Genomic DNA, 24,604 nt, shown 5'->3' with positions numbered 1-24,604 from the left:
GCCTCATGCAGCAAGTTTTTCGTCGCGTATTATTGGCAATTGGAAAGGCTATGATATATCGACGACACTCTTTTCAACATAACGGGGTCCTTCCATAACTCATGGTGTATCTGTTCTAGCTTCTCTACTTTTCATTTATTTACGGCGCAAAATATGGAGTTATCTAAAAACAAGAAGTTGTCCGGAAGTCAAAATCGTAAAAGAAAACAAGCCAGAAATTTAGAAAAATTTAAACTTAAGGAGAAACTTTCCAAATTTTTGAAATTAAATCCTTGTGATTAGGTCAGAGTGTTTGCAACCGTTTATTGTCATCCCGTTTATCATTTAGCCCAATATTTATACTTATGGACCCAATTACTCAGGTCCATTACTGAGATCCATTATAGGTTGGAATTTAATTTTACATTTTACTTTAGGTGATAAAACTTTGGAAACAGTACAGTTTTCCAAAGAGTCTGAAAAATGAGAGGTTATTAATGGAAATGTAAAAAGTAGTAAAGCCAAAACGACAAGTTCTTCCACAAAAGAAGATGAAGGCAATGAAACTTCTACACCTGAAAATAACATCGTGGTTGATTCAATTGTGAACAATGATAACTATCAGGTTAAATCAACTTTAACCGAGCCGAAAGTTTCGCCAAAATCTGTGAATCATATTGAGAAACTTGATATTTTGCTTGAGAAAGTTGAGACCTATTCTCCTCTTGGTGCCAATTCTGGCTCTTCATCACTTGAGACCGATGATCCTGATTCAGGCCCTTTACCCGCTAGTTCGTTTGAGTCCCACGGCATTGGCCTTTCTTCCTCTTCCATTAGATCGCCCAATGAAGATAACAAATCTTTCAAGAAAATGTTGTCTGGCAATCAAATTTCATCCAGTCTGAGCCTTATGACAGTCTCAGAGCCAAAATTTGAAAATACCCAAAACCAACAGAACAAAGACAAGGTTGTAAAGCGAAGTCATCAGCGAATTTAGCGTCAATTTCGAAAAACCAACCTCTAACAGTCCGTGATGTTCAGGTGGGCCGTCGAATTTTCAAGTTTAAAAGAGAATGGTACCGGTAATTTCTTTGGATACATTACGATGTCAAAGTTAATGGCGTTCTTTGTTGGGAGTGCCTTACGGCCATAAAATAGGAACTAGTAAATCTTAGGCCCAATGCCAGCACAATTTTCACCCGTGATGGGTTTAACAAGTGGAATAAAGGATCGGAGACATTAAATAAACAAGAAAAAAGTCAATTTCACAAGGAAGCTGTTGCAAAGGTAGCAGCATCACGATCCATATCTATTTGTTCACTTATCGATGACGTTCTATTGAAGCAATAGAAGGAAGCTAGGGTGGCGCTTGAGGCGCTTTTCGAGTGTGTTCTGTACCTTGGAGGTCAAGGACTGCCATTTCGTGGTCATTATAATGAGTCTGGAAACTATTTTCAGCTTAGTAGAGTATTGTCTAAACACTTACCAGAGGTTGAGCTCTTTCTGCAAGGAAAGAAGAATTTACTTGCCCTGAAGTCCCAAATGAAATGCTTCAATTGATAGCAAACACTGTTATAAGATCTATTCTTGAAGAGATCAAAAAATCAAAATATTTAACCTTTATCGTAGATGAGACTTCGGATGTAAGTGGAAAAGAAAAAGTTTCCATTAATATAAGAATTTTTCATGAAAACTTTGAAACAGAGGAGTTATTCTTGGGGCTCTATGAGACTTCCTCGACAACGGGTCTCTCGCTTGTTTCCCTGATTTTAGATGCTTTAATTCGATTCGATTTACCATTGTCGAAGCTTAGGGGCCAGTGCTACGATGGAGGTAGCAATATGAAAGTAATAAAGAAAGGGGTTAGGACTAGAATAGCAGAATAGCAGTTTACGTGCACTGCAGCAACAATAGTCTAAACTTAGCCATCCAAGAAAGTGTCCGAGCCATTCCTTTAATGGGTCAATGACATAGGCGAGATTATCAGAGGTTCTCCTTAAAGGAGAGCTAATTTTCAAAACAACATTGCAGAGTCTGATAGTAACAGAAACCAAAATCACGTTACTACCCCCAGGCCGCTTTGCCCAACTAGGTTGAGTCTCCGTACTTCCTACATTAATTGCATTCTTAAGAATTACGAGTCTATATTTGACTTTCTCGATGAAATTTCCAAGAGCAAAGACTAAAGATTCGAAACTGCTAGTAAGTCAAGAGGACTGGTCGATCAAATTTATACGGCTGAAACTTATTTGGGATATCTTATTTGCCATAAGATATTATTCCTTGTGAGAACCTTAGCGTTGTCTTACAAAAGTCGACCTACTTACAAAACTTGATAACGGAGGACCACTACAATTTCTAATGGGGTGAAATGTCCAGTTCTTGTGAAAAATATGATTTAGAGAAATCATGAAGGTCCCAAAAATATTACAACACAAGAAAAATGCGTCTGCAAACCACCACTTTGACACACTGAAGGAAAAACATAGAGCCATCAATTTTGAAATGGTTGACAAAATAATTTCTGAACTGAACAGTAGGTTTGATCAATCCGGTTTCAAAAAATACAAGGAACTGGAAGAAGCACTTCTTTTGAGCTCAGAAAAATGGTCTTATTCAATTAATGAAACTCTTGCCGATTATGAATTTAACGTTCAGCGTTTTAAAGTGCAGCTTGATATCCTATCAACAGTAATACCAGAGAGATCAACCTTGAAGAATGTAGTTCTTGAGTTAAGCAAGTTGCACGACGAAACCCAAAGTCTTTTCCAGGACGTTTGCAGCTTAATTCGTCTGCTTCTCGTTGTGCAGAAAGAAGTTTCTCCATGTTGAAGTTTTTTAAAACCAACTTACGGGCAACAATGACTCAAAAAAGACTAAATAATTTAGATATTATCAACTCATATCCAGAAAGGATTGATAAGATGGACAAAAATTTGTTGTGCAGAGAATTTTCCACAACCAACACCTATCGTACAACGGTTTTTGGAAAATCGTAATTATTCACCATATATTTCACTGTAATTAAAATACGTTTCAACCTTGTTCTATGTATTTTTTGAAATTTTCCTTATTTTTAGTGAGTAGGCGCTAAGATCCATATTTAGACTGTACCCCCCTAAATTCAAAACGTTCCTCCGCGCCTGACATTGCACTGATAAAAATGAGCGTGCTTTCGGCATTCAAAAATGATGGTGACAGTTCATTTTTGAACAAGGAGTGTTTTAGCCGTTCAAAACTAACCCCGAGCATTCATTTTTGAACAACCTACCATCATATCGATCAAAACTTAACACTAGCAATCATTTTTGAACAGCTTATATATTACCATTCAAAAATGAATCTTTATCCATTCAATTTTGAATATCTGCCTTGCGCTAATGAAACGTTCAGACATGGTCGTTTTGGCGTTCTAATAGGATTGCATTAATATTCAAACTTGAGCGTTTTAGGCGTTCAAATAAGAACATTTTGTCGTTCAAATGAGATTGTTCTTGGAGTTCAAACAAGAGTGTTTTTGGCTTTAAAACAAGAGCATTATGGGCGTTCAAACGGGACTGTTTTTGGTATTCAAAATGAGAGAGGATTTGGCTTTTTAACGACAGCGTTATCAGTGTTCACACGGGAGCTTTTTTTCTGTTCAAAGGAGATATTTTTGTGCGTTTACGAGAGATTTTCTTGCCGAGATTTTTGGGTGTTTTATTTACAGTGGTATAAATCCAGGTTTATTTAATCAAAATTTTAATATTATAATTCAACAAATCATTTTTATTATACTTTGATGTCCAAGAACATAATAACTTGCCAATTTTTCTTTACCATAACTCAGTTGATTTTCTAGGCTCGGACTATTGATTTTTCCAGGAACACACAGCCACAAATTACGAAATATTATTAGAAAATGGAGGTTAAAGCTATACTAAATTACTTGCTTAGCTGATTAATTACATAACTAAGTTTGTTAGGCGATCGTCCTCTCTAAATAATCTTGAAAACTACTAGCTAAGTTTATTTACAATAAGCACCTGCCGTTTTCAAAATATTGCTTGTTTTATAGGCTAGGTCAGTATGTGATAGGGTTAGAAAAGGCTTGGGTTACGTTTGGTAAGTGTTAGGTAAGACGTCGTTTAGGTTAGGTGTCTTTAAGACCTACGATTCCAAATTTTAAGTATTTAACATTTTTTTTATCGTCGGTATCGTTTAAAAATAAAATATTTGCCAATGTCTTTTTATAGGAGCTATATTAGGTTAGCAAATTATATTTGGGTACTCGTTCTATGTTCACATCTCTTTGCAGCGTTATGTAATGCATATCACTGAAAAATAATAATAAATATCAACGAATTATTTTATAACGGTATATTTCTTCAATTAAAAAATATTTCATTCTTGTAAACTATAGGTTTTGCTTAATATTTTACAAAATACTTGGTTTTAGTGCCAATTTCACCTAGCCACTCAATCCTTATAGGTTAATTAGATTTTGCAGGACAAGATAGAATCTTTCCGTTTCCGGCAATTACAAATTTAAATTTCACCGGGAACATTTAACCCAAGATGTTGGTCACATTTGATGAATCCAACAATTTGTGGCGTTTGTCGGCCGAATGGGACTTTGGTCGTGTGGGAGGAAAGCGGTTAAATACCATAGTCAAATCAACTTGAAATGCTGTAAATATGGTACTAAAATGAGGTAAACTTTGTGAATAGAGGCTTAAATGGTATTGATAAGGGCAAATAATATTTTTAAATGGCGTGAATTGATCACACGAAAATCGTTCTCGTTAAATTGTTAATGCAATCCTATTATAACTGAAACAGTTACGTATGAACGCCCATTTGTTCTCGTTTGAACGCCAAAAGCGCTTACATGTGAACGCCAAACACACTCTCGTTTTAACGCGAAAACTCTATCGTTTAAATGCTAGTGCAGTCATATTTGAATGCCAAAATGACCTAATCTGAATTCTTCATTAGCGTGAATTTTTGAATATAAATATTGGCGTTCAAATATGAACACTTCAATAACGTGTACAATTGAATACCACTTTATGCGTTCATACTTGATTGCTAATGCGTACCACCACAGTGGCAAAGTATTGAACGCTGCAATTTCGAATGTTCTTTTTTTACTGTGTCGGGAAGACCTAATCCTGCGCTACGGAGAGGGTCATACCCCTAAGCTCACTTCACCCAAGGTTCTTGATAGGACTGCTGGTGTCTTGCAGTACTGTATCATTGAGTCGTTTCACCAAAACTGTCCACTTAAGACCGTAAGCCGCTCGTGGCTTGTCCCTTGATGGAACGCCCATCTGAGCCGGCTTCGGAAATGAACGCGTAGTCTCTTTAACAAGGCCAACCGTACTGGTGAATGGACTGGCTGTAGGCAGTCCCTTAAAACCTAAAAAAGGGCCATTAGAGCTGCTAAGAAGGACTCCGTCATTGGAAGGCTTCACGTTTCTCGTAACCATAGCCGATCGCCGCGTACGTCTTAATTACAACGATGATGAAGGTGGAGAATCAATTATTATTGTGTGCAGGAATACATACATTTAATACTTGGAATCTTTTAGAGGCCATAGACCCCACACAAATAACTGATTGACTGTGAGGGGAAGCGCTAAAAACTTTTAAGCCACCTGCTCCTCCTTCCTCGCGTCTCATTGGTTATGCAAATGTGTGGGACAGATCGAGATCATGACCTTTTAAGCTGTCGTCTGCATCAGTTTCGGCTCCGAAATGGTCAGGAAGTGCGAGAACTTGGAACAGTTTGACGTTAACGAGGTTTTTGAGGCGGAAATTTCTTTAACTGTAACTAAAGTAAACGATTTAGAATTTAATGTAGCTCGAAATTCAGTATTGAAAACGAATGGTATAATAATTTCGAGAAAAGATGACGTTTACCTCCCCTTAAACCCTAAGTCTTTGCATAGCGATACTGATGTTTTGTTTTTGTAGAACTTTGGTGAAGAGTGGAAGGAAGTAAATTGTTACTCCACCCAGTCAGAATAATAATATCGAGTTCTTAACTGAAAGCAAGTATTTTCGCCTTTTTTTAGAGATGTAATCCTAGGTCTACTTGTTCAGACGACGTATCATATTTACATTCGGGTTCACCGCGCATAGGTCGCGGGAGTCGCGGCGCAGGACGCAAAATACGTCAAATAAATTATGCATGACGTCAACGGTGATGGTTTCTACACCTCCTCCCCTTTCAGTCAGACACCCAGGCCCATAAAATGGCTTCTTAAAGATTCCAAGTAGTAAATCTATGTATTCCTGTTATGTGGGATAGACAAGGACTAGATTTGGTTTATCACTTCAACTGCGAACACATTCATTAGATTAACATTTTTATGTGGATAATATATATTTGGTATATTTGCAATTTTGCATTATAAAGGAAATTTTCACTCACCACTAAGCCTTGGCGTTAAGCCGATGTTTTTTGTACTTTTCACCGCTCTTGTATAAAACTGAACCGAAATTTTTAATAAATGTGGCGTAAAACTTTAAAAAGAAGTACTATTCTGTTGTATTTAGAGTTTTTGTCTGATATAAGAAAGCAAATTAGGTGTCAAAAGCTCCTTCGTTCCACAAATTAGGCCTCGTAAAAGAATGGGTAAGCGCGCTGCGAAAGCGCGCGATTTTGCCCTTTCAATCGAATCGAAAGAGGGCCCTCTCTGATTGGTCGGGAGTCATTGTTTAGAATTTTTGAAAAACGACCAAATTCGCCGTCTTCTTTTTATTTTTTAAAAGTTTCACAGCTATTTCCTAATTTTTTTTACTATGCAAACAAGTTATGCAAGTATTTTTAGTTGATCAATCGATAAAAATCACTTGATTTTCCTCTTCACCCCTCTCTTTAGGACCATTCAAAAAATATACCATCAGTATATACTTGCTTTTGCATTTAAAGTTAACCTCGAATTCTTTGAAAAATTAAATAGAGGAGCGGGATTGAATGCGTGAAATCCTTATTGTCGATGGGTGACAAATTTTAAAGGGAGAGTTTTACACATTCCATTATCTTAAGGCAAACCAATAACCGTTTTTTTTGCTTTAGATATATCGAGAAAACGTAAAACGCAATTCACAATTATTAACCTAACTTGTACAATTAAGTGCAATGCTTAAATTTACTATTACAATCCCCATCCATGCAAAAAATTAATGATAAATATCATCAACCCACAATCCTCTCCCATTCACTGTTCCTTAAATGACGAACCAACGATTTTACACTACTACTACTACGAGATAGACAAGAGGGGATTTTATCTCCTTCCGTTGGTGGCTACTAATATCTGGGATTTGATCACCTGCAGTTGGTGGCTTCTAATATCTGGGGTTTGAATCCTGCCGTTGGTGGCTTCTAATATCTGGGTTTTGATCACCTGCCGTTGGTGGCTTGTAATATCAGGGATTTGATTCTTGCCGTTGGGGGCTTTGAAAATCTGGGATTTGAACACCTGAGCTTGGGGCTTCTAATATCTGGGATTTGTTACTAGCCGTTGGGAGCTTCTAATATCTCGTATTTGAAACCTACCGTTGGGTGCTGTGAATATCTGGGATTTGATTCCTGCCGTTGGTGGCTTCTAATATCAGGGATTTGATCACCTGCGGGTGGTGGCTTCTAATATCTGGGATTTGATCTACTGGCGTTGGTTGCTTCTAATATCTGGGATTTGAAACCTGCCGTTGGGGGATGCAAATATCTGGGATTTGAAACGTGCCGTTGGTGGCTTCTAATATCTGGGATTTGATCACCTGCCGCTGGTGGCTAATAACATCTTGGATTTGATCACCTGCGGTTGGTGGCTTCTAATATCTGGGTTTTGAAACCTGCCGTTAGGCTGATAGTATGTGGGATTTGATCACATGCCGTTAGGCTGATAGTATGTGGGATTTGATCACATGCGGTTGGAGGCTTCTAATATCTGGGATTTGTTCCCTACCGTTGGGGGCTTCTAATATCTGGGATTTGATTCCTGCCGTTGGTGGCAACTAATATCAGGGATTTGATCACCTGCCGTTGGTGGCAACTAATATCTGGGATTTGATCACCTGCCGTTGGTGGCTTCTAATATCTGGGATTTCATCACCTGCGTTTGGTGACTTCTAATATCTGGGATTTCATCACCTGCCGTTGGTGGCTTCTAATATTTTTGATTTGATCACCTGCCGTTGGTGGCTTCTAATATCTGGGATTTGATCACCTGCCGTTGGTGGCCTCTAATATCTGGGATTTGAAACCTGCCGTTGGTGGCTTCTAATATCTGGGGTTTGAATCCTGCCGTTGGTGGCTTCTAATATCTGGGATTTGATCACCTGCCGTTGGTGGCTTCTAATATCTGGGATTTGAAACCTGCCGTTGGTGGCTTCTAATATCTGGGGTTTGAATCCTGCCGTTGGTGGCTTTTAATATCTGGGATTTGATCACCTGCCGTTGGTGGCTTCTAATATTTTGGATTTTAAACCTGCCTTTGGTGGCTTCTAATATCTGGGATTTGATCTACTGCAGTTGGTTGCTTCTAATATCTGGGATTTGATCACCTGCCGTTGGTGGCTTCTAATATCTGGGATTTGAAACCTGCCGTTGGTGGCTTCTAATATCTGGGGTTTGAATCCTGCCGTTGGTGGCTTCTAATATCTGGGATTTGATCACCTGCCGTTGGTGGCTTCTAATATTTTGGATTTTAAACCTGCCTTTGGTGGCTTCTAATATCTGGGATTTGATCTACTGCAGTTGGTTGCTTCTAATATCTGGGATTTGATCACCTGCCGTTGGTGGCTTCTAATATCTGGGATTTGTTCCCTACCGTTGGGGGCTTCTAATATCTGGGATTTGATTCCTGCCGTTGGTGACTTCTAATATCAGGGATTTGATCACCTGCCGTTAGGCTGATAGTATGTGGGATTTGATCACATGCGGTTGGAGGCTTCTAATATCTGGGATTTGTTCCCTACCGTTGGGGGCTTCTAATATCTGGGATTTGATTCCTGCCGTTGGTGACTTCTAATATCAGGGATTTGATCACCTGCCGTTGGTGGCTACTAATATCTGGGATTTGATCACCTGCCGTTGGTGGCTTCAAATATCTCGGAATTGATCACCTGCCGTTGGTGGCTTCTAATATTTTGGATTTGATCACCTGCCGTTGGTGGCTTCTAATATCTGGGATTTGATCACCTACGGTTGGTGGCTTGTAATATCAGGGATTTGATTCTTGCCGTTAGGGTTTTGAAAATCTGGGATTTGAACACCTGCGCTTGGTGCTTCTATTATCTGGGATATGTTACCTTCTGTTGGGAGCTTCTAATATCTCGTATTTGAAACCTCCGTTGGGGGCTGTGAATATCTGGGATTTGATTCCTGCCGTTGGTGGCTTCTCATATCAGGGATTTGATCACCTGCGGTTGGTGGCTTCTAATATCTGGGATTTGATCACCTGCCGTTGGTGGCTTCTAATATCTGGGATTTGAAACCTGCCGTTGGTGGCTTCTAATATCTGGGGTTTGAAACCTGCCGTTGGTGGCTTCTAATATCTGGGATTTTAAACCTGCCGTTGGTGGCTTCTAATATCTGGGATTTTAAACCTGCCGTTGGTGGCTTCTAAAATGTGGGGTTTGAATCCTGCCGTTGGTGGCTTCTAATATCTGGTATTTCATCACCTGCCGTTGGTGGCTTCTAATATCTGGGATTTGATCAGCTACGGTTGGTGGCTTCTAAAATCTGGGATTTGATCACCTGCCGTTGGTGGCTTCTAATATGTGGGGTTTGAATCCTGCCGTTGGTGGCTTCTAAAATGTGGGGTTTGAATCCTGCCGTTGGTGGCTTCTAATATCTGGTATTTCATCACCTGCCGTTGGTGGCTTCTAATATCTGGGATTTGATCCGCTACGGTTGGTGGCTTCTAAAATCTGGGATTTGAAATCTGCCGTTGGGGGATGTGAATATCTAGTATTTGAAACATGGCGTTGGGGGCTACTAGTATCTGGGATTTGAAACGTGCCTTTGGGGGCTACTAGTATCTGGGATTTGAAACCTGCCGTTGGGGGATGCAAATATCTGGGATTTGAAACGTGCCGTTGGTGGCTTCTTATATCTGGGATTTGATCACCTGCCGCTGGTGGCTAATAACATCTTGGATTTGATCACCTGCGGTTGGTGGCTTCTAATATCTGGGATTTGATCACCTGCCGTTGGTGGCTTCTAATATCTGGGATTTGAAACCTGCCGTTGGTGGCTTCTAATATCGGGGGTTTGAAACCTGCCGTTGGTGGCTTCTAATATCTGGGATTTTAAACCTGCCGTTGGTGGCTTCTAATATCTGGGATTTTAAACCTGCCGTTGGTGGCTTCTAAAATGTGGGGTTTGAATCCTGCCGTTGGTGGCTTCTAATATCTGGTATTTCATCACCTGCCGTTGGTGGCTTCTAATATCTGGGATTTGATCAGCTACGGTTGGTGGCTTCTAAAATCTGGGATTTGATCACCTGCCGTTGGTGGCTTCTAATATGTGGGGTTTGAATCCTGCCGTTGGTGGCTTCTAAAATGTGGGGTTTGAATCCTGCCGTTGGTGGCTTCTAATATCTGGTATTTCATCACCTGCCGTTGGTGGCTTCTAATATCTGGGATTTGATCCGCTACGGTTGGTGGCTTCTAAAATCTGGGATTTGAAATCTGCCGTTGGGGGATGTGAATATCTAGTATTTGAAACATGGCGTTGGGGGCTACTAGTATCTGGGATTTGAAACGTGCCTTTGGGGGCTACTAGTATCTGGGATTTGAAACCTGCCGTTGGGGGATGCAAATATCTGGGATTTGAAACGTGCCGTTGGTGGCTTCTTATATCTGGGATTTGATCACCTGCCGCTGGTGGCTAATAACATCTTGGATTTGATCACCTGCGGTTGGTGGCTTCTAATATCTGGGATTTGATCACCTGCCGTTGGTGGCTTCTAATATGTGGGGTTTGAATCCTGCCGTTGGTGGCTTCTAATATCTGGTATTTCATCACCTGCCGTTGGTGGCTTCTAATATCTGGGATTTGATCAGCTACGGTTGGTGGCTTCTAGAATCTGGGATTTGATCACCTGCCGCTGGTGGCTAATAACATCTTGGATTTGATCACCTGCGGTTGGTGGCTTCTAATATCTGGGATTTGATCACCTGCCTTTGGTGGCTTTTAATATCTGGGATTTTAAACCTGCCGTTGGTGGCTTCTAATATGTGGGGTTTGAATCCTGCCGTTGGTGGCTTCTAATATCTGGTATTTCATCACCTGCCGTTGGCGGCTTCTAATATCTGGTATTTCATCACCTGCCGTTGGCGGCTTCTAATATCTGGGATTTGATCACCTGCGGTTGGTGGCTTCTAATATCTGGGATTTGATCACCTGCGGTTGGTGGCTTCTAATATCTGGGATTTGATCACCTGCCGTTGGTGGCTTTTAATATCTGGGATTTTAAACCTGCCGTTGATGGCTTTTGATATCTGGGATTTTAAACCTGCCGTTGGTGGCTTCTAATATGTGGGGTTTGAATCCTGCCGTTGGTGGCTTCTAATATCTGGTATTTCATCACCTGCCGTTGGCGGCTTCTAATATCTGGGATTTGATCAGCTAGGGCTGGTGGCTTCTAAAATCTGGGATTTGAAACCTGCCGTTGGGGGCTGTAAATATCTAGTATTTGAAACATGGCGTTGGGGGCTACTAGTATCTGGGATTTGAAACCTGCCGTTGGGGGCTACTAGTATCTGGGATTTGAAAACTGCCGTTGGGGGCTACTAGTATCTGGGATTTGAAACGTGCCTTTGGGGGCTACTAGTATCTGGGATTTGAAACGTGCCATTGGGGGCTGCTAATATCTGGGATTTGAAACCTGCCGTTGGGGGATGCAAATATCTGGGATTTCAAACGTGCCGTTGGTGGATTCTAATATCTGGGATTTGATCACCTGCCGCTGGTGGCTAATAACATCTTGGATTTGATCACCTGCGGTTGGTGGCTTCTAATATCTGGGATTTGATCACCTGCCGTTGGTGGCTTTTAATATCTGGGATTTTAAACCTGCCGTTGGTGGCTTCTAATATGTGGGGTTTGAATCCTGCCGTTGGTGGCTACTAGTATCTGGAATTTGAAAACTGCCGTTGGGGGCTACTAGTATCTGGGATTTGAAACGTGCCTTTGGGGGCTACTAGTATCTGGGATTTGAAACGTGCCATTGGGGGCTGCTAATATCTGGGATTTGAAACCTGCCGTTGGGAGATGCAAATATCTGGGATTTGAAACGTGCCCTTGGTGGCTTCTAATATCTGGGATTTGATCACCTGCCGCTGGTGGCTACTAAGATCTGGGATTTGATCATCTGCGGTTGGTGGCTTCTTATATCTGGGATTTGATCACCTGCCGTTGGTGGCTTCTTACATCTGGGATTTGATCACCAGCTGTTTGTGGCTTCTAATATCTGAGATTTGATCACCTACGGTTGGTGGCTCTTAATATCTGGGATTTAAAACCTGCCTTTGGGGGCTGCATATACTTGGGATCTGATAAAGTGCATTTGGGGGCTGCTAATATCTGGGGTTTAAATTTTGCCGTTGGGGGCTTCTAATATCTGGGAATTGATCACCTGCCGTTGGTGGCTTCTTACATCTGAGATTTGATCACCTGCCGTTTGTGGCTTCTAATATTTGGGATTTCATCACCTGCCGTTGCTGGCTTCTAATATCTGGGACTTGAAACCTCCCGTTGGTGGCTTCTAATATCTGGGGTTTGAATCCTGCCGTTGGTGGCTTCTAATATCTGAGATTTGATCACCTACGGTTGGTGGCTTCTAATATCTGGGATTTGAAACCTGCCTTTGGGGGCTGTGAATATCTGGGATTTGAAACGTGCCGTTGGGGACTGCAAATATCTGGTATTTTATCACCTGCCGTTGGCGGCTTCTAATATCTGGTATTTCATCACCTGCCGTTGGCGGCTTCTAATATCTGGAATTTGATCACCTGCCGCTGGTGGATAATAACATCTTGGATTTGATCACCTGCGGTTGGTGGCTTCTAATATCTGGGATTTGATCACCTGCCGTTGGTGGCTTTTAATATCTGGGATTTTAAACCTGCCGTTGGTGGCTTTTGATATCTGGGATTTTAAACCTGCCGTTGGTGGCTTCTAATATGTGGGGTTTGAATCCTGCCGTTGGTGGCTTCTAATATCTGGTATTTCATCACCTGCCGTTGGCGGCTTCTAATATCTGGGATTTGATCAGCTACGGTTGGTGGCTTCTAAAATCTGGGATTTGAAACCTGCCGTTGGGGGCTGTAAAAATCTAGTATTTGAAACATGGCGTTGGGGGCTACTAGTATCTGGGATTTGAAACCTGCCGTTGGGGGCTACTAGTATCTGGGATTTGAAACGTGCCTTTGGGGGCTACTAGTATCTGAGATTTGATCACCTACGGTTGGTGGCTTCTAATATCTGGGATTTGAAAACTGCCGTTGGGGGCTACTAGTATCTGGGATTTGAAACGTGCCTTTGGGGGCTACTAGTATCTGAGATTTGATCACCTACGGTTGGTGGCTTCTAATATCTGGGATTTGAAACCTGCCTTTGGTGGCTGTGAATATCTGGGATTTGAAACCTGCCTTTGGGGGCTGTGAATATCTGGGATTTGAAACGTGCCGTTGGGGACTGCAAATATCTGGTATTTCATCACCTGCCGCTGGTGGCTTCTAATATCTTCGATTTGATCGAAGCTTAATTGAAATACGAATACCAATTTTTTTATCTACTGAATGAGATATCAAGAGAAGTCTACACTCTTAAAAAAGGGGTTCTAAAAATACACCCTAAAAGCTCTAACGAATTGTCCCAGATTTCACACCTTTTATGTACTAAAATAACTCCATTTGAAATATTTTATGAAGCATTGATTATTCCCTAAAGGAATACATTTTACTCCCTTAACGGTGTCTGTTTCACTCCCTTGACGGTGTCTGTTTTACTCCCTTGACGGTGTACGTTTCATTCCCTTGACGGTGTACGTTTTATTCCCTTGACGGTGTACGTTTTATTCCCTTGAGGGTGTACGTTTTATTCCCTTGACGGTGTACGTTTTATTCCCTTGACGGTGTACGTTTTATTCCCTTGAGGGTGTACGTTTTATTCCCTTGAGGGTGTACGTTTTATTCCCTTGACGGTGTATGTTTTTATTCCCTTTACGGTGTATGTTTTTATTCCCTTTACGGTGTATGTTTTTATTCCCTTTACGGTGTATGTTTTTATTCCCTTTACGGTGTATGTTTTTATTCCCTTTACGGTGTATGTTTTTATTCCCTTTACGGTGTATGTTTTTATTCCCTTTACGGTGTATGTTTTTATTCCCTTTACGGTGTATGTTTTTATTCCCTTTACGGAGTATGTTTTTATTCCCTTTACGGAGTATGTTACTATGTTTTTATTCCAATTACGGTGTTACGGAAGATAAATGTATATTATCAAAAAAGGTTTTAAGTCTACATGGTTTTTAGATTACATGCCCAGTGTGTTAAACTGGATTATATGATTGAATTTATGCTTTTCCACACATTTCCAAACGAATATAGAATTTATTTTTTTAAAAAGGGATTCAAAATGGTTTTAATAGCCTTATTCGGCTTACTTAGATCGAGCAATAAATACTCGAAGACTGTTAAAGTCTTGTTCAATAGCGGTATGTATTTTAAATTAAAAATCCAAAATGAGCAAAACCAAGCGAGCATCGCTGAAGATAGTTCATTCACTTCAAGGACTTTTACTTGATCTACGTAAAGTCCATACACATTGCTTTGGAATATGGATTTTCCTTCGAAGACTAGAATTGGTTCATTTTGTAGTATTTCACTGTCAGCTTGTTTCTTATGGAAGATCCTTGACCATTTCTCTTTCACTATACTGGGAATAAGTAGCAGAGTTCCATTTCTTTTTTTATCTATGCAAAATATAAAATTGAAATTCCTGTTTAAAGCAAGTGTACTAAATCAAAGCAAAATGAAGTTTCAGAGTAGATTAAATTTGAATTTTCAGGGAGGAACTAACATATAGCAATTAGATTTAATAGAAAAATACCCTTCAATTTAATCGAAAATACTCCTTCAAAATATTAAATATATTTGAGAATAAATCTCGTTCATCCAAAAGACAAGTAAAATTACTTACGTTTATCGGTGCCTTCACTGGCATGATTTAAAATTTGATTTTTAAGCTCCTTTACGGTAGACGGGGCTATGGTCCATATTCTGTTCTCATGTGTTGCTAGTGATTCATTGAATTTCTTCTCCACGTTTATTCTTTTTATCCGTTGAAACTCGTGAAAAATCTGAAAAAGAAATTTTTTATGTTGCTTGTGAACGTTTAATAATTGCATATTCGCCAATACTTGATTAATATTGCACAATGCAGGGTATTCTTCTAGAATGTCCGAGACGGGAATTGATGATTTTATTTTCTGAGCTCTGTCAGCAAAAGTTCTAGTCATTTTGGAGTTAATTAACGGATAATCCACTACTGTTTTCTTCATTTCTTCTTGCATTTGTTTAATGTGTTGTTTTATACTTCTTGGATCCTCGAGAGATGTTGGAACCTATTTACGAATGTATAAAACTATGATTGACACCTCACCTTATCAATTATTATAAATATAGTAGGGCATAATTAAACTCTTTCTCACCACAAATCTAGAAACCATCGGTTGTGTTCTTTTTCTGGAACAGTTGATCTTTTCCTCGGCAGATTTTGTACTGCTATTTGCCTTTTCGTTATCACTCTCAATCTGACTATGAAGTTCCTCATTACCATCCGTTTCCTCAACACTTGTTTTATTTCCGAAGTTATTATTTGATGAATTTAAATTCTGAATTTTTAAGTTCTCTCTACGTTCCTGATTGGGGCATTTATTTTTTCTGACATCCTCTTCACGTTTTTTGGTCATAATTTTACTTTGCTCATTTAGTTCATCATCTCTCTCAATTGGCTCTTCATAACTTTCCATTTCTTTATCACGATTTTTTTCGTACTGATTTGAAACTTTAGAGTTTATTTCAATATCTCTGTCTAATTCGATACTGGGGGTATTAACTTCTGTTATATTCTCAATAACTGTGTCTAATTCGATACTGGGGGTATTAGCGTCTGTTATATTCTCAATATTGGAACCACTGTTATCTTCATTTAACTCAATGTCCACCACACTATTTTCTACAGTTAAATTTCGGCTTCCTAACCTATCATCTGTACATAACTTATTCAAATCATTTTCATTTTCTTCTATTTCATGTTTCTTTAATGCCAATTGCTCCTTTGTTCTGCCATATAATTTCCTATTTTCCTCGACAATGTCATTATTCTTCATGTGCTTTCTGCTATTTTTGAACTTGTTTCGTAGCAATTTAATCCATTTTGCCTATAACCCCCTCCCCAAAAGATTAGTCTGAATAATAGAAGACCAGAAGCTCTGTCATTATTTTCATATATATTACCGAATTTCCTAAATGTGGGAACTCAAGGGTTAACTTTGTGGCGACAATTGCATGTGATGGAGGATACCTGTAAATAAAGCTCATTAGAATTATACTTAAAATTCCAATAAATTCTTACTTACACCGAATATTTGTAAATCAGATCATTATATAAGACGTTGGTCAGTTGTCTATCAACTCTTGATTTCTCCTGTTTGTTTAAATCGTTGTACTGATCTTTGTTCATCGAAAGGGTATTGAATTCTGGGAGTTTATATTCTAGTGAGAACTGAGCTCTCGTAACTTTTGGTTTTTCTTTAATGGTATATTTTTCAGCTTCCATGACACTAAAAATTCGCTAATTAATGCCTGTCCATTTTAGAAACCTAACATTGCTCAGAAAAACCTTTGTAATTTTCCATTGATAAAGATAAATGTGGTCATCTTTGTTTCGTTAAAGTTACATAGGTTTTTAAAGTCAGAGCTTAACGTAAATTATTATAAAAAAATATTATACCAGGTGTCCGAATATTCTATGCTAGAAATCTCTTCATTGTCATTTTTTTCTCTCTATCAAAATTTAAATTATTTTCAGCTTTTCATCTAATAGACCAATTCGAATATTACATAGAGTGAAAGATAAGAAACAAACTTCCAGGGGCACGCCACCATACTGGATAATTTCCTTCTCGTCACGAGACGCCACTAGAGGCAGCTCACGCTGACTTCATGTGAGAGGTTAGCTAACTCGGTCCTACCTCTAGCGGTATCTCTAGCTGGAGCGAGTGAAATTATCCAGTATGGCGGCTTGCCCCTAGAAATTAGTATTCCTGCATGTAATATTCGAATTGTTCTATTATGACTCTGTTTCGGTACTAATGCCAAATGAATTACGACAGCCGAAAAGATTTGCTTAAAGTTAAAAAATTCCTTACTTGAGTGTCACTACTACTTTCTAGAGATTTACCCGCTTCTCTTAAGTCATCTTTACATGGGGTTATCTATCAATTCATTAAAAAATTTAAACTTTATAAACGCCAACTACCCTTTGACATAAGAACAAAAGTATTAAAATTATACTAACATCGCTTTTCGCTCTCACCAATTTTATAATCATTTTGTCTTTAATAGATGAATTGTTACTTAGATCAACATCTTGTTCAAAGTCTTCATCATATGCCTAAAAAACGAATATTTGATTATATCGCACGCAACATTCTTGTATTATTACAAATAGGAAGGGTAAAGAGTGAGAAAATTACGCCCCCTGGCTTCAAGACTACGCTACATCTCGCTTAGCACTATCAAAGGCTATAGCTTCCACTCCCTACTCAATTCTCTCTGCCTCCAAGGCTCTCAGCACGCTTCCAACTGTTGGTACAAAACGTACCCTTTTTCATCCTTTCCCATTTATTTTTCTCGGTATTTTTCCTCTCGACCAAGGTCGTCTCTTTGACCCGGTCCTCGCGGTAGATTTCCATTTATTCGTGAACACCTGATTTTTGGGATTCTAGGAAAATCGGCGACTTTTTTTTTTTTTGTTTGTTTGCTCCGTTTTGTATGACGAGCTAGGGCGTTATACAAAGCCTTACAGCTCCAAATTCTAACAACGGTCCCTTTAGCTGAATACTTAAGGGGCCCTCCATAAAGAAATGTATTTTTAAAGTGGCGTTAAAGCTTTTGATATAAAATTTAGCATGTTTTGGCATAAAAAATGAAAAATGGTTTTATTAAATAGAGACCGAATTAAGGTTCATCTTAGTCTTTATTTTTCCTGGTTACGATATTTTTTACTTTTACCTTCGTCTGTGGGAATGTGAGGGGATTTTATAAAACGTTCTAACATAATTCTTGAGATTGATTATTAAAAGAATCGATAAAAGTAACTTCATTTTCTCTTCACCCTACCTTTTAAGGAAGCTGATAATATTTGCGCTAACATAAGGACGCTTTGGCTAGAGAGTTTGAGACATCAACCAAGAGACCAAACTAGACGCTCAGAACTTCAGTTTAGTTAAGATAAAATTTCAGAACAACATGTACACATTATAAATAAAATTGATAAGCGAACGTGTTATAATTATCACGCCAAACTTGAAAGTTATAGCACACTCTTCTTGGTTAGGTTCTTAAACTCTCTATTAGGAAGGTAAATCGCGAACAAAATTAAAAATTACTTACTTGGTAAATTAAGTCCTCATGATTTACGTCAGAGAACGATGGATCCAATAAAATAGATTCTTTTACATTAGAAAGTGTCGGCTGGTCAGCGCTTATTTTCAATTTTCTTTTGCTATTTCCATAGCAAATTAAGCAAAGAATATTTGAACTCATTTTCTACATGAAACGGAAGCACCCGGTAGTCCGAAAACTATGCGAAAACCGATTTAACCGAATGGTATTGAAAGTTCCCTGTTGAAATTTCGGGAGTAATAGAGTACTTGTCTCTCCCCAAGCCCCAACTACTTTTCAAGTAGAAAGGGGTAAGAAACGTATCCCCCCCTTGGATGACAGTAAAGGTGTCGGTGCATAGAACCTACACTCCCCAGGAATGGAAAGTGGGGTTTTTTGTCCCTCACGTCGCTACGTTCTATGTTCGGTTCCATGTATTGATTTTTTTTTCTTGAGGAGCGGAGTGTGTGCTGGTGGACAGTCTAGTTTTAACATTCAAATTTATAGGCACTTAAATATAGAGACTTCCTGTTTTACCCTTATAAAATTTATATATAATAATCGCTTAGTGATGAGTTCGCTTAGCCAATATAAATGCTCAAAATGCGTCTTCTTTACAAGTAAATTTACCCTTTTAATTGCCCACGTAAAAAATATACATGGACATGGACCGAATTTCTCCTTAACTTGCGGAATAAATAATTGCGGAAAATGTTTCAAGAATGTTGAAAGTTATAGAAAGCACGTCTATAGACACCACAGAAATCTAATTACGGAAGAAAGTGCCCGATCAAATATCGAAACCAGCTCTTCAGAAAGCCTAGCTAATGAAATCTTGGGCAACGATGCAGATGGAGGTTTTATTGACGTAGACGAGCAGTTAGAATTTAATCTGAAACCTCTGGAATTAAGAGAAACTATAGTAAAACTTATTTTGAAATATAGAGAAAAACATTTCTTGCCTAAAAGTGTGACTGAAAATTTGACAAATGATCTGTTTGATTTGTGCATTAATATTCTTGAAGCCCAGTGCTCAAAGATTAAGGCTATACTTCAAGCAAATAACATTAAACTTGACGAAGATCAATTGTTTAAGTCAACAAAAGAAGTCAGTGAAGTATTTTCCAGCGTTAATACTAGTTATAAATTGTCTTCGTATTGCATCACGGCATTGAATATGGTTCAGCCTCAGCAATTTTCATTTTGTGAGAGCGTCAACAGAAAAAAACCTAGTGTTTTCCACTACGTGCCAATTTTAAAAGTTTTGGAAGGAATCTACAGTAAAGAAGAAGAGCCACAACGACACATCAATGTTAATCACATTCCAATAAATTTAATTGCTCATTTTAATCAAGGGGAAATAGCAAAGGATATCATAAAAAAGAACAACTCTGATGTGGAAACTATCCAACTTCAATTATACGTAGACGAGTTTGAAGTTGTCAATCCAATTGGCTCCAAAAGAGGAAAACAAAAGGTTATCGGGTGCTATTTTTCGGTTTTAAACCGCAAAAATCAATATAGAACCAAACTAAGCGATATTCACTTGGTCTTCCTTGCAAAATCGAAAGACGTCGATGAATTTGGATGGCATGAAACGTTTCGTCCGCTTTTGTTTGATTTGGAAAATCTGGCAACAAACGGGATTTATAATAAGTGTAAAAATAAAAATATGCGTGGATTTGTGAGTATATTTTCAGGAGATAATTTAGGATTGCATAAGCTTGCCGGTTTCAATGCGAGTTTCAACTCGGGCAGAATTTGCCGATTCTGCATGACGGACAGAAATGATATAGGAGATTTTTTATCAGAATCTGAGGTAGAACTTCGTAGTTTACAAAGACACCTTTATCATTTGGAATGCTTGGCTTTAGATGAAAAAGAGGGTTCCATTTACGGGGTACGATCGGAAAGCCCTCTGCTTAAACTTAGTTATTTTGATTTAACAAGACAGCTCCCAGTAGACATAATGCACGATTTACAAGAAGGGGTCATTAGTAAAATACTTAAACTCCTTCTATCGGAAATGATGAATTCGGGCGGCCTTTCTCTTGAAATTTTAAATCGAAAGCTGTGTGATTTTCCTTACGGAAAATCCGAAAAAAACAGGCCTCAAACTCAGATTAGAAATGCTATCTTGGGTAATGGACAACTAAAGGGCACAGCCACGGAATTGTTCTGTCTTTTCAGACTATTGCCCCTGATTTTTATAGACTACATATCTAACGATAATCCATACTGGGGGATATATATAGAACTTAGGCAAATTTGCGATTATTTATTCTCCCCTTCTATACCGAAAGAGCATTTGACTCTGCTTGAGCAGTATATCAGAAGATTCCTTACTCACGTTAAGGAGTTATGTGGTGACCACTTTTTAACACCGAAATTTCATTATCTTATTCATTACGTAAATTGCATAAAAAAATTTGGTCCGCTTCGCCACATATCATGCATTCGCTTCGAAAGTAAGCACTCCTACTTTAAAGCCATTACCCAAAGTTGCAAAAATTTCAAGAATATTACCAAAACTTTAGCACAGAAACATCAGTTTTACCAGTGTTATAACTGGCTGTCGGAAAATATACCGTGCATAGAACAAACATCTTTAGGGTCATTCATTGAAAAATCAGCTCTACCTTTGGAAGTTCAAACCCAACTTAGCCAGGATTTACCTGATGAAATATACTCTGTTAGAAGCGCAATTTACGATAGTATTCAATTCGCGATCGGAAATCTTTTTGTTTACGAACTAACAGCTTCGTCAAAGCCAAGATTCTTCCTCATTAAATTTATTTTCTCTGTAAATAACCGCTTAATAATAGCCGGAACGCTTTTAAACTGTAAAGAATTTTGTAAAATTTTGCATTGTTATGAAGTTGCGGAAGACCACTTTTCTGAATGGAGAATAATCCAAGCGGGTAAATTCACAAATTATCATATGATAGACCAATATAAAGTGAAAAACAAATCTTACATACCCATGCGGTACGGCACTCTTTCTAACCTTAACTATTTTTGAGCTACAATATATATTTTGTTTTCAAAATTATGATGTATACAAACCGATTCGTTTATTTTTAGTAAACTATGAAATAAATGAAAAAAATTGTAGAAGTTGTAAAATAGGAATCAAAATTATTTTACTCCCTTAAAACACCTTTTTTCAGGTATCGCGGATAATCCCCAAATGGAGTACATTTGGGGAGTAAAACGGGAATAAAACATAACATACTCCTTTTTAATACCGTATCCAAATGGATATGAGAAAGGAGTACTTTCTAATTATTCCTTTCATACACCGTTTAAGGTGTATCCAACGGAGTATGAAAGGAATAAATAGGAAGTACTCCTTTCTTATATCCATTTGGGGTGTAATAAAGGAATAAAACAATTTATACTCCTTTTAAGATCCCTTCAATTTAGCACCGAAATGGAGTATGAAAGGAATAAAATTAAAATTATTCCATTCTTTAACACCCTTAAAGGTTTAAAAAGGGTGTAAATTTTAGTTAACTCCTTTTTCGCGATCCTTAAACACCTATAATGGAATATATGTATAAAGTTACTCCATTTAAACACCCTTTAAACTCCATATTTTTTTAGAGTGTACTTTATATTCCATTCAAATTTCTCTCGCAACATTTCAAATTGAAATGTGCAAATGACCTTCAAACCCATTAATTGGGAAAATTGCTGTATTGGTCACCGTTACCGATCACAGATAGATTTGCTTCCTTCAGTAGTGTGTATTATGTTTGTGAAATGGTAAGCAAAATCTGTGAATAAAGTTTAAAATAGACATGAGCAAAAAGTGCTTTATAAATATTAACTCAATTACCGAATATCTAAATTTGACCAAAATTAACACAATATTCTCTTCATGATTAAAAATCTTGTTTGAAGCAGCAAGCCATCTAATCCTTATTTACCTTCTTTTGAAATAAAAGTAGGGTGATACCTCTTTCAGTAGATGTTTGATTGATATTTCAGTTTCATAGGGTTTAAAAAAAATTGGTTCCACCATTGTTTAATATACAATATTGACCAATTGACAATCACAAATTTTACAAACTAAATTAAAAAAACCGGTTCAAAACTTTATTAGTTTTGAAACGATTAAATTATAATTTTAAACATATATACTAGTTAATTCCTCGTAGGTAATTAGTTTATTGCCTTAGTGAAATTAATGCTGAATATTACTTTGGTGGCTTCTAATATCTGGTATTTCATCACCTGCCATTGGCGGCTTCTAATATCAGCGATTTGATCACCTGCCGCTGGTGGCTAATAACATCTTGGATTTGATCACCTGCGGTTGGTTGCTTCTAATATCTGGGATTTTAAACCTGCCGTTGGTGGCTTCTAATATGTGGGGTTTGAATCCTGCCGTTGGCGGCTTCTAATATCTGGGATTTGATCAGCTACGGTTGGTGGCTTCTAAAATCTGGGATTTGAAACCTGCCGTTGGGGGCTGTAAATATCTAGTATTTGAAACATGGCGTTGGGGGCTACTAGTATCTGGGATTTGAAACCTGCCGTTGGGGGCTACTAGTATCTGGGATTTGAAACCTGCCGTTGGGGGCTACTAGTATCTGGGATTTGAAACGTGCCATTGGGGGCTGCTAATATCTGGGATTTGAAACCTGCCGTTGGTTGATGCAAATATCTGGGATTTGAAACGTGCCGTTGGTGGCTTCTAATATCTGGGATTTGATCACCTGCCGCTGGTGGCTAATAACATCTTGGATTTGATCACCTGCGGTTGGTGGCTTCTAATATCTGGGATTTGAAACCTTCCGTTAGGCTGATAGTATGTGGGATTTGATCACATGCGGTTGGAGGCTTCTAATATCTGGGATTTGATTCCTGCCGTTGGTGACTTCTGATATCTGGGATTTGATCAACTGCCGTTGGTGACTTCTAATATCTGGGATTTGATCAACTGCCGTTGGTGGCTACTATTATCTGGGATTTGATCCCTGTCGTTGGTGCCTTCTCATATCAGGGATTTGATCACCTGCCGTTGGTGGCTTCTAATATCTGGGATTTGATCACCTGCCGTTGGTGGCTTTTAATATCTGGGATTTTAAACCTGCCGTTGGTGGCTTTTAATATCTGGGATTTTAAACCTGCCGTTGGTGGCTTCTAAAATGTGGGGTTTGAATCCTGCCGTTGGTGGCTTCTAATACCTGGTATTTTATGACCTGCCGTTGGTGGCTTATAATATCTGGGATTTGATCAGCTACGGTTGGTGGCTTCTAAAATCTGGGATTTGAAACCTGCCGTTGGGGGCTGTGAATATCTAGTATTTGAAACATGGCGTTGGGGGCTACTAGTATCTGGGATTTGAAACCTGCTGTTGGGGGCTACTAGTATCTGGGATTTGAAACGTGCCTTTGGGGGCTACTAGTATCTGGGATTTGAAAGGTGCCATTGGGGGCTGCTAATTTCTGGGATTTGAAACCTGCCGTTGGTTGATGCAAATATCTGGGATTTGAAACGTGCCGTTGGTGGCTTCTAATATCTGGGATTTGATCACCTGCCGCTGGTGGCTAATAACATCTTGGATTTGATCACCTGCGGTTGGTGGCTTCTAATATCTGTGATTTGATCACCTGCCGTTGGTGGCTTTTAATATCTGGGATTTTAAACCTGCCGTTGGTGGCTTCTAACATGTGGGGTTTGAATCCTGCCGTTGGTGGCTTCTAATATCTGGTATTTCATCACCTGCCGTTGGTGGCTTCTAATATCTGGGATTTGATCAGCTACGGTTGGTGGCTTCTAATATCTGGGATTTGATCACCTGCCGTTGGTGGCTTTTAATATCTGGGATTTTAAACCTGCCGTTGGTGGCTTCTAATATGTGGGGTTTGAATCCTGCCGTTGGTGGCTTCTAATATCTGGTATTTCATCACCTGCCGTTGGCGGCTTCTAATATCTGGGATTT

General features: G+C 38.8%; 2 protein-coding genes across 2 annotated transcripts; one reads left to right on the top strand and one right to left on the bottom strand.

Annotated features, from left to right (window-relative positions):
* Window positions 1-14,406: 14,406 nt before the first annotated feature.
* LOC149649044 (uncharacterized) lies at window positions 14,407-19,133 on the bottom strand. The gene is made up of 10 exons (XM_089849501.1): window positions 18,661-19,133; window positions 17,564-17,659; window positions 17,415-17,480; window positions 16,997-17,049; window positions 16,623-16,826; window positions 16,501-16,567; window positions 15,693-16,424; window positions 15,402-15,605; window positions 15,182-15,341; window positions 14,407-14,954 (listed from the first exon to the last, which is right to left on the bottom strand). Exons 1-10 carry the CDS (start codon window positions 18,811-18,813, stop codon window positions 14,593-14,595), a joined length of 2,097 nt encoding a protein of 698 aa, XP_089705627.1. The 5' UTR covers window positions 18,814-19,133; the 3' UTR covers window positions 14,407-14,592.
* Window positions 19,134-19,222: 89 nt separating this feature from the next.
* LOC149649043 (uncharacterized) lies at window positions 19,223-21,874 on the top strand. Its single transcript, XM_089849414.1, has 2 exons — window positions 19,223-21,572; window positions 21,822-21,874. The coding sequence occupies exons 1-2, from the start codon at window positions 19,223-19,225 to the stop codon at window positions 21,872-21,874; spliced, it is 2,403 nt and encodes an 800-aa protein (XP_089705540.1).
* The last annotated feature ends 2,730 nt before the right edge of the window (window positions 21,875-24,604 follow it).

The sequence above is a fragment of the Phalangium opilio genome, unplaced genomic scaffold (genome assembly GCF_054372755.1).
Source record: "Phalangium opilio isolate 3A_F unplaced genomic scaffold, DU_Popi_V2 ptg000088l_1, whole genome shotgun sequence".
Lineage (NCBI taxonomy): Eukaryota > Metazoa > Arthropoda > Arachnida > Opiliones > Phalangiidae > Phalangium > Phalangium opilio.
The sequence above is the reverse complement of the archived record's forward strand: the minus strand, read 5'-3'. Positions and strand labels throughout refer to the sequence as shown.